Source organism: Phoxinus phoxinus (genome assembly GCF_949152265.1).
Source record: "Phoxinus phoxinus genome assembly, chromosome: 22".
Classification (NCBI taxonomy): domain Eukaryota; kingdom Metazoa; phylum Chordata; class Actinopteri; order Cypriniformes; family Leuciscidae; genus Phoxinus; species Phoxinus phoxinus.
In genome coordinates this window covers 9,318,937-9,333,912 of record NC_136897.1, presented here as the reverse complement: position 1 = coordinate 9,333,912, position 14,976 = coordinate 9,318,937, and the positions used below count along the sequence as shown (strand labels likewise).

The following is a 14,976-nucleotide window of genomic DNA, read 5'->3' as shown; positions in this document are numbered from 1 at the left end:
ATAAATAACATGAAGACTTCACAAAACAAGTCTTACAATTAACAGCCTACACGAACACCCGTTCGATCGATCTACAGTGTAAAACAAACAAAATCAAACGAAAATTACAACAGAAATGTAAATTAACACATATTTGCAAAAAGAAAAGTGAAATATGTTCTGCAATAATATTGGCATGTTATGCAATTCATCCTCATAAATAATATGGTAAACAGAACGAAATAATGTACAAAACTGATATTCTCGTCAATCTGTCCGTCTGGCGGAGCAAATATAGATGCAATTAGATAGACAGATAGATAATTAGGGAGATATATATATAGATAGATAAATAGATAGATAGATGTATTAATTGTCCACTGGGGAAAGTTGTTTTCAAAGTAAAAATGTCTCCATCGGCTACGGAATCATGGTATTCATGCATATGCCTTTAGTTTGTTTTATTTTTGATAAAATAACGTATGACTCAACCATTCAGAAAGCTGCAAGAAATTACATTTGCACTAAACTATTTCCCATTTCCACGTAGATTATAACCGACATCTGTAGCTTGTCAGATGCAATTAAATGGATGGAAATAAAATGCCCCATCACAATGCGTAATGACGCACAATGGCTGAAACATTTCTTTTTTATTTCGGCCACGGTCCGAGGTTGTGAGGCTACAGCATTTACGGCGTCTGCAACCTTTTGCCACTCAAGTGCCTTTTTGGCATTAGTAATGCCAACACTGTGCCCTCCAAACAACATTTTTCTCCTCTTTTCCACCTCGCCAACGATAACTTCTACTTCACATTGAGTGAAGTTACGTTTTTTGATTTCCTCTCTGTTTGCCATGATTTCGCAATCGATGAATATTAACTTGTGGGCATTTCACGGACTATTTATGGGCGTGACATGAAGCCGCAAAAGCTGTGCTACATTTAGAATTGATTGTGATTTATTAAGGGAAACTGCGTTGGATTATATTTTATAAATCTGAATATTTCTGTGCGTACGCACGTCCTATGTTTCATCCGTACGCCACTTCTGACGCAAATCCTACGCAAAGTTTTATAAATGAGGCCCCAGGTGAGTAAGAATCAGTCAACAAACATGGTGAATAATGACTTCTCCTGTTATTGTCACTTGCACTTCATGTCACATGTTTAGCATAGCCTTCTCTGTCGTCAATATAGGATTTATATGTGATAAATGCAGGGAGACAGTCAGGCTTACAGAGAAGATTTCAGAACTAGAGACACACATTCAAACTTTAATTGAGGATAGTAAGGCTGTAATCTCCCAGACGATTAGTCGATTATTGGTTGATACGTTCTGGCTCGACCAAAATTCTGATTGGTCGATTTTTTGCCGCGTTCCTTTCCTCAGTTTTGCCGCGTTCATTTCATCAGTTTTGCCGCGTTGATTTCATCAATTTTGCCGTGTTCATTTCATCAGTTTTCCCGCATTCATTTCATCAGTTTTGCCGCGTTCATTTCACAGGTAACAGTCTGTCTTCAGAACACCCCCTTGTTTTCACTTCTTTTGGATTAGCCCAACCCACTGGAGAAGAGAGACAGATTGAAGAAAGTAGGCTACACAGTGCGCAGCGAATTAATTTAACAGGTTTTTTTCCTAACGTCATTTTTAGTCGAAAATTTCAGGACTTCAGTCGACCAAGATTTTCTTTGGTTTATTACAGCCCTAGAGGATAGTAAGAGTGCAAGAGCTTTAGATACTATTTTTGATGCGCCTAGCCTAGTGAACCCTTTACACGATTCGGTTCCGGCTGAATTAGAGCCCGTGCAGAGGGGCAAATGGGTGACGGAGAGACGCTGTAGTCACGGATAAAAAAAAACGCTCTTCCGTTCCGATTACCATAACAAACCGATTTGCCCCCCTCAGTGAAACACTTACTAAGAATTCTGTTGAATATGCCCTAGTTATTGGTGATTCTATTACACGGAACGTGAAAATAGAGACACCAGCCACCATAGTCACGTTTGCCGAGAGCCAGAGCACCTGACATCAAAGCAAATTTAAAAGTGCTGGCTAATGTTAATCATAAATTCTCTAAGATTATTAGTCACGTCGGCACTAATGATGTTCGAATCCGCCAGTCAGAGATCACCAGATCATTAACATTAAAGAGGTGTGTAAACTTGCAAGTACGATGTCAAGCACTGTAATTTGCTGTGGCCCCCTTCCTGTTTGCAGGAGTGATGAGATAGTTAGTAGATTGTGTTTACTCAATAGCTGGCTGTCGAAGTGGTGTCCGCTAAATAATATAGAATTCGTAGACAATTTGGAAAAGTTTTTGAGGCAGACCTGACCTGTTGAAAAGATATGGTATTCATCCCTCCTGGGATGGTGCTGCTCTTCTCTCTAGTAATTTGGCTCATAGTCTTACAGATAAAACATGACAAATTGGGAACCAGGTCAGGAAGCAGACGGACTGGCTTAACCGACTGTCTGCTAGCGGCCTCACGTCACCAAGGTCAGAAAAATCACATCACATAGAGCCTCTTTCACCAAGATATCATTATATACAGACTGTGTCTGTTCCCCCGAATTTGGAAATCCAAAAAACATCTTAACGTTTAATTTTTTTTATTGATGTTCAACAAATAAAAAACAGATATAATACAGATGAGCAAATGATAAAGCTTGATACTAGGGCTGCACGATTAACCTTTATCGCATCGATATTGAGGTTTTAACTCCCGCGATAACCTAACCTCAGGAGTCTGAGGTTTTTTCCCCCGCCTCTGACATTTGAGTGACAAACCTATTAGCCAATCAAAATGGTCGAATCTCGCGTTCCTGGCTTGCTGGCCAATTAGAAATGGCAATGGAAACAAGGTTGTATGCAGTGCTCCGGCTTTCTGTCAGCAGCAAAGCAGCTAACACTAGTGTTGTCAAAAATACTGAAATATCTGAACGGTACCAATACTAATTTCCCGAAGTATCGATACTAGCCGAGCGGTCACTTTCACTTCTCTTCAAAGGCGCGTTGACAAACACCACACGTGACGCACTCGTCTCATTCGCTCTGGTTACATAGCAAAAGTGAAATGAATGGAAAGATGGCGAGGGCGGCGCCCCCGCGACCGGCTTTGGTTGATTGATAAAGAACACCGCGAGCGGGCATGTCGGAGAATAGCGCGGACAAGCGTAAAAACACACCGCGAGCGGGCATGTCGGAGTCGGAGAATAGCGCAGACACGCGCTTCACACCGCGAGCGGGTATGTCAGATAATAGCGCAGACATGCGCTTCACACTGCGAGCGGGCTGCGGGCACCCAAAAGATTGTTTGACAATCAATAATCCCTCACATCACTAATTTTTTTTAAAATTATTTTATAGGTGTAAACAGACTTAAGGTAGGAACAGGCTCCAGGGGTACCATTTAGCAAGCATAGGCTACGCTCAGCATCAGGGGTGTTTGTTGTTTGGACAGACCTTTCCCCACTGCTAAAAAAATCCTAAAGGAAACACTGTAACTCTTCTCATTTGAACTTTTCTGAAACATTAACCAAGATGGCCTAGTATTTTTGTTGATATGAGTCTGTGTTGTCTCGTTTTTTCACAGTAATTCTATTATTTTATTACTTATTTTATTTTATTATATTATTACTCTTATTTTAAAATGTGTGCAATATAACAGTTTCATGTTCAGTAAATGGCAGTGGACTACAGAATTATTTTGTTTTTCTAATTGTAAATCTAATAAGAATTAATTTTCTAATTTTCAGTGTTAAAGAATTTAAAAACAAATGACCAAGTGTTTAAGTTAATTTCCATTATGTCTTATTCTTTGGTATTTAGATTCATTTATTTAATAATCACGAAGCATCAAACAATCTCATTACCTCAATCACTATGTATGTAGTTTATTTAACCCCCTGTGTCGAAGTAACAACACATTTTATTCATAATTTTAGGTTTTATGCACTTAAAAGTATCGAACGCAAAAATCGAAAATCGCACCGCAATCGCAATATTTGTCAGAAAAAACGCAATTAGGTTTTTTCTCAAAATCGTGCAGCCCTACTTGATACCGATACTGGACTCAGGGTATTGGCCGATACGGAGTACTGATCCGATACCTGGGTGTGTATATATACAGCTGTAATTCATACTAGCCCTGTATGAATTGATAGAATTGTTTTATGGTGTGCTTCAGACTTATCCCTTAATAAAACATGAACAAATACATACAGTGAACTAGAGTATTTTTATTATCTGACATACATTTCAAAGCAATATATTATTATTATTTTTTTAAGTGAAAAAGAACTTCAAATGCAGCCACACATCTAATACTGTAAACTGAAAAGGTATTTTAGTTTTACAATATAACTGTATAAAAAAGTGCAACAAATTCATCTAGGAATCTAAAAAATGATATATGAATAATAGGGGTGTAGCGGTTCACAAAATTCACAGTTCGGTTTGATATGATACACTGGTGTCACGGTTCGGTAAGTTTTCGATACAGCAAAAAGAAAGAAACGGCAGATACATTTCCTTTATTTACATTTTTTTTATTTTATATTATTAAAACTAACATCAAACTTTGAGCAATGATGGAGCTTTACTAGCCTGGGAAAACCCAGACCACTCTCAGTTGTAACTGAGTAAGGGTCTGGCAAAGCTCCATAGACAATTCATTTCCACAGGGGCGTCACCAACGGACGTCGGATAGATCTAAAACCAATCAGAGCGATGAATGACATGACGTATGCAGAGCGACGGAGAAACATCTCGAGACTCTCAGCAATTCTCTGTTTGTGTTAACGAAAATGACAATTTTAAATCGCTTGAAACAGACGCGATAGCTGATTCGAACGAGTGATGTTCCACGGCGGCATCCATCTTTGTAAAATGTACAAAATCTGCGTCAACGTCTCTGCTCTGTCGTCATCGTGTAAAGCCCGCCACAACGTTTCTGATTGGTGCCGCGATTTCGACGGATTGGAAATGGGTTTCAATGGGCTCTTTGCCAGACCCACTTGCAGAGCAAATCTAAATTTGCCGGAGGTGGTCTGGGTTTTCCCAGGCTAGAGCTTTACTTGACATATAAAACAAAAACAGCTCTTTATAAAAAAATTAAATGTAATATTGTAGTAGTTATAAACATTATTTTATTTCAGATTAATATTTGAGGGCAGCAAATTTTATTCATAATGTCAAAATAAATCCGACGTAACGTTACTTGAAAGTACAATGTTTCTTCCTGGTTTCCACGTCAGTGCTGTTTGATCCGTTAATAACGGAGAAATGTGAATGCTTCTCACTAGATCTCACAGCGATGTTATTACTTCAGTGGCGAATTCAAAAACTTTCTTTACTGGATATCTTAGCGCTGTGTAGTAACAGTGTCGCTTGATCAAGATCGGCTCGCGAAAAAAAAAAAAAAAAAAAGATCGGCTCGCGCTGCATTGGTCCAAACGGATAAATGGTCCGTAAAGCGCAGTTTCGTTCTGCTTTCATTACGTTTGCCATTTGATGTTGGGCGCCGCTCTTATGCCTCATTCTCGCTGCAGGACCTCCAGACGCGCGTAAACGTGTCTTTACATTGACTTAACATGGAAATCACTCGCGCCAGACGCTCTATTCGCGTTTGGTGTGAACACAGCATTACATTATTAGTGTGCTTGCCGCACGCCTACATTTGAAATAACAAAATTTTGGTCGGCAGGAAAAATGGTCCAACGAACCGTGTTGAAGTTGCTAATACTTGTGAAATACCTCTCGAAATTGCAGTATGGCATTTTAGACATGTCGCCGTTTTACTGGCTGGTTGGTCCAGTCTGATATACTGCCAAACAGTATACATGCTAGCGCACGTTTTCGTTCTTCTTCGCTGCTCTAAACAGTGGTTGCTTGTGGCAACAGCACAACTTCCTGTGTTGCCACAAGCAGAAACTAGGTTGGAGCTCTTAATTTCCTTCCAATGTGCCTAGAATTATGTATTTAATTCTAAAATGCACAAAATGCTCAAGACGAGGTACACCCCCCCCCTACTTTGTGGAAAAAACTGTAGGGTAATTGACTATTTATTAGTATGACACCTTTACTGGGACCTGACTGTGTCAAAAAAAAAACATTCATACCAAAGTAGAATTGTCGAAAATAATAACAAAAAAGCAGATTGTATTCCTGACTCGAAAGTAACTTCATGGTCCTACCTCATCAGGGAAGTCTTTAGGATGTGGTGAGGTGAAGCGTATCCTCATATCTGGATCAATGAGGGACACTCTGTCCAGAAGGTCTGCAAAGCGGAGGCCTCCCTGTTTTGTGCGGTACACTGTCTTGAATCCTCGGCTGAGCTGAGTGTTGCCCTTAGAACAGATTAACTGCTCTTCAGACAGGTCTCTATAGCTGTTCACATTCTGCCCCAGGAGGGTTACCTCCTTCACCCCCTACACACACACACACACACACACACACACACACACACACACACACACACACACACACACACACACACACACACACACACACACACACACACACACACACACACACAAACAAACATTATCTCACCATCAAAGATCTGAAAACAGTAATGGGCTTTTGGTTTGGGTTTATTACATACATATTGCAAACTACCATTCTACCTGATCTGAAAGCATGCGGACCTCCTCCACGATGGAAGACAGGGGTCTGCTCCTCTCTCTGCCACGAGTGAAAGGCACTATACAGTAACTACACATGTTATCACAGCCACGCATGACGGACCTGCAAAACCAACCCAATATGTGAGATTGTCAATGCTGAATGTGATTAGTATTATATTTACTTATGTCTGATGTGGGAACTAACACTAAATTGTCAAAAGTATTGGGACACCCCTCCAAATCATTGAATTCAGGTATTCCAATCACTTTCATGGCCACAGTTGTATAAAATCAAGCACCTATGCATGCAGACTGCTTCTACAAACATTTGTGAAAGAATGTGTCGGTCTCAGGAGCTCAGTGAATTCAAGCGTGGTACTGTGATAGGTTGCCACCTGTGCATTAAGTCCATTCGTGAAATTTCCTCACTACTAAATGATCTGTAACTACTATTACAGATGAAACTCGAAAAATGAGAATATCATGCAAAAGTTCATTTATTTCAGTAATTCAACTTAAAAGGTGAAACTAATATATTATATGGACTCATTACATGCAAAGTGAGATATTTTAAGCCTTTATTTGTTATGTTATAATTTTGATGATTATGGCTTACAGCCATGAAAACCTTTTCACAATATTCTAATTTTGAATTTGGGGTTTTCATAAGCTGTAAGCCATAATCATCTAAATTATAACAAAACAAATAAAGGCTTGAAATATCTCACTTTGCATGTAGTGAGTCCATATAATGTATTAGTTTCACCTTTTAAGTTGAATTACAGAGATAAATGAACTTTTGCATGATATTCACATTTTTCGAGTTTCGCCTGTATAACAAAGTGAAAGCAATTGGGAACAGCAGCAACTCAGCCACTAAGTGGTAGGCCACATAAAATCACAGAGCGGGGTCAGTGCATGCTGAGGCACACAGTGTGCAGAAGTAGGGCTGCACGATATTGGGAAAAAAGGACAGCGATATTTATTTTATTTTTCTGCAATATGAAACCAATTTCACCAGATTACTTGAATAGCTCTATTTGGAAAGAATGGATAATTCTAGAATGACCGGGGGGATTTTGTAATGGAGTACATCTGCATAGAAACTAATATTAATAGTAAATGTTAATGTAGTTAACTAGAGTTTAATAAATGGAACCTTATTGTAAAGTGTTACTGATTTGTTATGTCTCGTGAGTTCAATGTTGGACAGATCAGTTGTTTTAACCATTCATTAAAGTGAATCGGTTCAAAGGAGTCAGAATCGGACGTGTCATTAACGGACCACGGCGCACGTTGTGTGATTATCCAGGCAGTTAGGACATCGCACAAGATTTGTCTCAACACAGAAAACATTTCATCACTGGATAGATTTTTTTGTTTATTGAAAATGTGGTTTATGTCATCTGAATGTAGGGCTGTACTCAAGTGGACTCGAGACCGTTTTTCTATGGTCTCGGACTTGTTGGTATTCGGACTCGGACTTGTCTCGGTCTCGGCCACTGGTCTTGCCAAATATGGCTTTTGGTCTCGACCGAGTCCAGGTGTCTTTATTATGTTCCCAGTAACGTATTATTGTAGTATGCTTCCCGCAGACTTCCGCAGAAACCTCCGCAGATTTCCGCAGATTTCCGCAGATTGTAGTGCCCGTCATTGACAAGTACGACCTGTGCGTGTGATTTATTTTCTACTATTTGCTACTGCAATACCGGCGCATAGCTGAAATAACAGATCAGTCTATTCACTGCCAATCATAATATAAAATTTCTATATGGACTAGTAGTGACTGTGAATATTAAAGACTGCTATCAAAGTCTGATTGTTCAGCAAGTCTCTGCAAATGAGTGCCGCAGGTTCATGTACTACACATACTCAAGTACACGTTCATCTTCAGCATTTCACCATCATACACTCAGAAACCCATCAAAATAAAAGTTTGTTTACAAAAAAATTGTTTACTGTAAATACATTAAGGGTGGTATTGGGACCATTTCAACTGTAGTAAGCCAGTCTAGTCACTAGGAACATACTACAACCATTTTGAACATGAAAAAACCCTTTTGGTGAATTACAGTATTTTTTCTGCAGAAAACAGGCTACATACATGAAGGGAAGTATTGTAAAAATTTTACTTGTAAGTTAGTCTTACAGGAACCTTCTACGAGCTTTGGAATTGGAAAATGTGTGATTTTAAATATTAAAAGTAATTTTAATGAAAACAAATGATACGTTTTAACGCAGTTAGTGTAATTGGAAGACGTTCCCTTGTGCATCATGAGCTGTGGTAGCGCGTCAAAGCATTCTCATGTATTTCATGTCGATATACAATGGTTGTAGCCTAGAAATCTAGACGCCCCTAGCGGCAGCAAAATGTATTTTGCAGCCAGGGCCAGTCTAGCAACTCTCAATACACATTCTAGCAGCAAAAACCCAGATTGGGTCAGGCCAATCACGTCGTGTATAGAGCATGCGGGGCGGGCTTAACATATGACGACAGAGTTGCGACGGCTGGCATAGGCACTTGTAAACAAAGAATGGCGGCAGCAGCTGTCGAACAGCAGTCTTTCGAATCGGCTTTGGCCGCGACTCTGGAGGACTTGGAGTTAAGTTTCTCTTTAAGAAAAGAGCAAAAAACGGCACTTAAATCATTTTTAAAAAAGGAAGATGTGTTCGGAGTTTTGCCGACTGGATACGGAAAAAGTTTAATATACCAATTAGCTCCGCTGGTGGGAAAACGTCACCTTCTTCGTTGCTCTGATTGGTTGTAGCGCTATCCTATTGCGTGCAGAGGGATTTTGAGAGACAGCCGTTTATCCCGCCTCTCGGAGTAAGCCTAGTCTATGGAGAGTGTCCAGACTAAACATCTTGATGTAAGTCTGGCTGGCCAGGCTACAATGGTTGCATTTTGTTAAAACTCATCGTGCTATAGTAAGACTATATAACAGTGGCAAGGGTCAAGGGAAAACAAATGTCCTGCGAAAATCGTCTTTTAACATTTAACAACAGACATTTTCAAATTCCAAAACTTGTATACAATGTGTAGTCAGATAAAAATAAGCCTATAATATGAACTCGACGGCGAAATTTCACGTTCTTTTTAACAGGCTTGGGAAGGAAAATGCCATTAACGTGAAACATTGCGCGTCACGTTCATATGGGCTCTTGCCTGTAGGCTATATAGTTTTCCTCCCATAGAGCCGATTATTACGAAAAAGCTTAACATCAATGCAGTAAGACGGTGATATTATAACTCAGTAGCCGATACACCTTATTGAACATGCAACGCACTATTGCACGTTAGCAATATGGGTTGTTCATAATCTGATTTAATCTGTTTGCCTCTATAAACTAGGCTATGCTTTATTATAAGGTAGGCCTATATTGTGTACTAAATGTCAGTCACTTCAATATCACTCAAATCCATTAAGCGTCTTAAATGGGGAAGAACGCTTGATTCCACTGCCGTTGTCGGTTTTAGCAGAATACTGCCATCTAGTGGTAGCAGGTTTTCTCAGACAGCTGTGTGTGGATCGTGCCAGGCGAAACCGGCGAAATGAAAGTCTCAAAATCCAAATGAATCAAATAGGATCGACTCAGAAACGAGTCAATGAATGCACGCGTCACCTCATCCACAAATGCACATTATACTTGTTGCATGCACACATTCTGACCTACATTAATACAAAATTGAGGTTTTGAATTAACAACTATGTCTCTATTTGTACAAAATGCGGCACATTCTTGTGATTCTGGATTTTGCACACACAAGTTGTATTGTATTAGTTTAAATGTAGCAACTCACATTTGTGAATTTGTCAAATAGAAGGGTAGTTGTGCACACATTAATAATTAGCACCAGGCCTATTCATGTGTAGTTGTTTGTGGGTGTGTTGTGAAATGCTTAAAAACAGAGAAAAGAAAGTCTCAAAATCCAAATTAATCAAATGAGATCGACTCAGAAAAGACGTCAATGAATGCACGCGTGTCATCTGATCCACACATGCACATCTTCTTTTTTGCATGCGCAAATTCTGATACACTAATACAAAAGAAAACATTTGTATTCACAAAAATGTCTGCATTTGTACAAATTGCTACACATTCATTCAATTTTTAATTTTGCACACGCAAGTTGAAAGGCATGGATAAAACATATTTGCAACATGCGGATCCAAAATGCATCACACAGAACCACAAACTCTCTCCCGTCACCAGCAAGGAAATTCCACAGCTCCGTTCAAAGGAGTTATTCCACTGCTCGATGCCTCACAAACTCCCAGGTAAGTCCATTAATTAGGTAACGCTTTTTAGAGTGTTTAAACACTCAAAAAAAGTTTAAATGCTTTTTAGAGTTTTAAAACTTCACTCCAAACATGCTAAAATGACTCCTAACAACCATGCGTGCTGTCATGCGTGCTGCCATCTTGGATTGCTGCCATCTTGTTTACTGAGGATCACCTCATAATTGTGCTTGCATGAGTTAATCATTTAGATACTATTTTCATCCCATACTAAACTGCCGCCTGCCGGGATAATCAGTCACACAACGTGTACACGTCCGCTAATGACACCTCCGATTCCCGCACTAATGACTCCTTTGAACCGATTCCATTTAATGAATGGTTAAAACAACTGATCTATCCAACAACTCACCAGACGTCTAAATCGGTAATACTTTACAATGGTTCAATTTATTAAACTCTAGTTAACTACATTTAGTTAACATTAACTATTAATAAACTGCACTTCTACAGCATTTATTAATCTTTGTTGATGTTAATTTAACCATTTACTAGTAACCTTATTAAAATCAAAAGTTGTTAACATTAGTTAGCCTAATACACTGTGAAGTAACATGAATAAACAAAGGATGAACAGCTGTATTTTTATTAACAAAGATTAATAAATAATGCAGTAAAAAGATAGTTAATGAGTTAAATTATTGGTATTGTTATATTAAGTTAAAAGTGAAAAGTGTTCTTTATTCTTGCAGGTGCCCTGCCAGGAACCTTGCCCCCACAGCAAACAACCGAACCGAGGCTCCAAAACCGTGATATGAACCGAACCGTGGAATTGGTGTATCGTTACACCCCTACTGCCTTCGTGGTTCCATGGTTAAATTTTCAAGAATTTGGTTACCCTTTTTAGAGCATGTTAAATCTCTGAAGCTGGATGCAGTCCCAATTGACTGACTGACCACCCACCCTGCACTATCAGTGTTGGTTATCCCGGTTGAGCACTTGTATTGTCGTTAGTAGCACACATTATTTGCTAAGTTTTTGGGTTACTCCACTTTATCTACTGGACCTAGTTAAGACTTACTTTGGCCTATGTCTGTATTATCACATACAGTTTTGTTAAAATATATTATATATTGTTATTATATATTATATTGTACCTGTTAGTGGGGTGAGGGACTTTGTGTTGGTGTTTTTGTATTGTTTTGTTATATTTTTGATGTCTTGTTTTAATTTCTATTTTATTTTTTTATTGAGTGTTTGTCTCTGTTGTTGTGAAAAATTAAATAAATAAATCATATATATGTATATATTTAAAAAAAAAATGAAATGGAAAAAATCGATTAAAGGGGCCAATATCGTCCCTTAATGGAAAAGGTGTGACTGCAATCTAAGTGGAAAAATACGGCAATCAAAAAAATTGGAGAACCACTGAACTAAGGAAAAGGGATATGTAGAATTGCTACTGCTAAAGAGTGCAATGTCAATACTGGACATTGTTATCTGGATTCAAATTTCTCATAAGCTTTATTGAATTGGCCAAGAGAGAATAATTATAATGACATTTCTGTCTAAAGACTACATATAAAATAGCTACCAAAATTAAAGTCGGTAACTGCAGTTTGACTAAAAGTAATGTCTAAAAGTTGACAAAAAATGCAAAGACTTTTCGTCAACTAAAACTGGACTAAAACTATGAAAGACAAAAATGTGACTATTTTTTAAGCATTTTCATCTGAAGATGAAGACTATGACTAAATCAAAAAGGGCTGTCAAAATTAACACTGGCTGGACTACGACACTATTCTCTAAATCTAAATCTAAATCTGCTGTACAGTTGAAACAAACTTTGTTGCATTATTTTCCTGCTATCACTGTAAAGCTGCTTTGTAACAATCTGCATTGTAAAAAGTGCTATATAAATAAAGGTGACTTGACAATAAAAGTTATTTGAACATTGAATGACCTATATGTATTAAAGTTTTTTTTGCAAGCTGGTTATATTGGGCTTTATTAAACTATACTGAATTTATATGCATGTTTTAACTACAAGTCAATCTATTGAACCATTTACACAAACTTTATAGCTGCAGTCCATAACTTTTTTTGTGTTCAAAATGTTCAAAATGTATATAATATCCGATTTCCAAACAGTGTTTTTGTCTTGAATTAATCACTACGGTACACCTATAAGGATTTCTATTCGGACTATTTTAGACTGGTTGGGGTCGTACCACTGTGGAGTAGCTCAATACCTGCGAGACTCATCATATAGAGATGAGTAGCTCTGTTAATGGCTAAACGATAAACGGCTACGTTCTTCTGCAAGACGCGTGCAGTTCTGTTTAATAACCGCTAGAGCACCAAAAGTTACGGTACTGCAGATTTAAACTATGAGATCTAAAAGGATTTGTTATCCTGTGGCTCCCTCTGGTGGACAATATTAGTATTGTGGCCTTCATTTTCTGAATATTATTGACATAAATGGCTAATATTTTAAAATAGCTGTTAACACCCCAAAGCATCAGAAGTTCATGAAACTGCATGTTTACTCAGAATGACTTGTTGTCCATGTGTATGAAGTTCTGCAAGATTTGGATTCATACATTCAAATTGATGGGAAAAAATAGATGTCATATCCTCTGGTTTCCTCTAGTGGACAACATTATTACAACATGTTGTAGTCTTATTTTTTTATAGTCCGTTTTATTTTTTATGGATGGTTAAACTAAATTGTATTAATCAAAAAGCATGTGTAATTCAATTTAACAGCAATGTATTAACAGTATAACAAAAATTACATTCTTAATGTTTTTTTTGTGTGTGTTTTTTCAAATTGCATTTTATTTTTTACCCAGTTCTGTGCTTTCCTTTTTATTTTGTCTATATTCCATTTGAATGGTTTAATCAAAAACATATCTAACTAATTTAATTCATAAAACAATTTATCAATTTGTATACAATAATAGGGCTAATTTAAATTAATTTAATTCTAATCTAATTTAACTAATTTAAATCTAATCTAACTTTTGAAAATACATTAGTCTTCATCATAAGATGCCATTTCTCATATACTGCATTACTCACACAAAAGCGCTGTGCCCCTCCAGAGTCCGATGGACAGGCATGACGTCAGCATAAGTCTCCTCTAATGATAACAACACATTGCTGGCCCTCTGGCCTCCATGAGCAAGAGATAGTAATCGGGGCAGATCTCGGTATGAGTCTGGCCCTGCCAGAACATCCACCAACTTCTCCCGCTCAAGTAATTCAAACTTCAGTCCTTCTGCCATGCAACCTACAGCAGGACAGAAGATATATATATATATATTAGGAGGACTTGACAAGAATAATGGCCAGTTGATGGAACTTGCCCAATCTGGGACAGTACTGCATTTCTGCAGACAATTCAGTTGGAAATGTAAATGTAGAGCTAATGCAAAGGGGCATACACACATAACATATGTCCCTGTGTCAAAAAACAGCTAGACATGACGGAATAGAATGTAGAACACAGGGTCTTAAAACTGAAACTATATTTAATTTGACATTGGATGAAACTATATTTAGGGCCCAAGCCTTGAAAAGGCGAAGGCCCTATTGTTTTTCTTAGGATTATTATTTATTATTCTTCTTCTTTATTATTATTATTTTACTACCTTTTGGGCACTTTTGGGGGCCTTAACGTGCTCAAAAACTCTTGAAACTTTGCACAAATGTCAGAACCCGCGGTACCCGGGCGTGGCAGGGGGGCTCGGCAGCGCCCCCTGGAATGGGATTCAAAAACATGTCCATATATCAAACACGCTTGCATGGAATAATATGAAACTCGGTACACATTTAGATCTCATCGGGCCGAACAACTTTCGTGCTCTAAGTTTTACGCCAGTCCAACAGGAAGTCGGCTATTATGGGTTGTATGGAAACGCATGTTCTGGCATTTGAAACACTTCTCCCAGAGAATTAATCCGATGACCACGAAATTCAGTCAGCATGAAGTCAAGACATGGAGGATGATAAATTGCCTCGAACGGTTTGGCCGTGGCGAGGAAACAAATTTATGGCAAATATTGGAAACAGGAAGTGTGTTATAACATCCTCATACATTAATTGATCTTGATGAAACTTC

The 14,976-nt window shown here is 38.2% G+C and overlaps 2 protein-coding genes across 3 annotated transcripts in view; both read right to left on the bottom strand.

Annotated features, from left to right (window-relative positions):
* Positions 1-14,976, bottom strand: part of LOC306991003 (uncharacterized protein) — a 538,544-nt gene that overhangs the window by 30,892 nt on the left and 492,676 nt on the right. The window lies entirely within an intron of this gene.
* The window catches only part of cdk5rap1 (CDK5 regulatory subunit associated protein 1), a 52,746-nt gene that overhangs the window by 30,734 nt on the left and 7,036 nt on the right, over positions 1-14,976 (bottom strand). For both annotated transcript variants that reach the window (XM_079598418.1, XM_079598419.1), the window contains exons 5-7: positions 13,935-14,145; positions 6,610-6,730; positions 6,178-6,411 (exon numbers count right to left, since the gene is read on the bottom strand). In XM_079598418.1, coding sequence (XP_079454544.1) covers positions 6,178-6,411; positions 6,610-6,730; positions 13,935-14,145 — 566 coding nt within the window. The remainder of the gene's footprint in view (positions 1-6,177; positions 6,412-6,609; positions 6,731-13,934; positions 14,146-14,976) is intronic.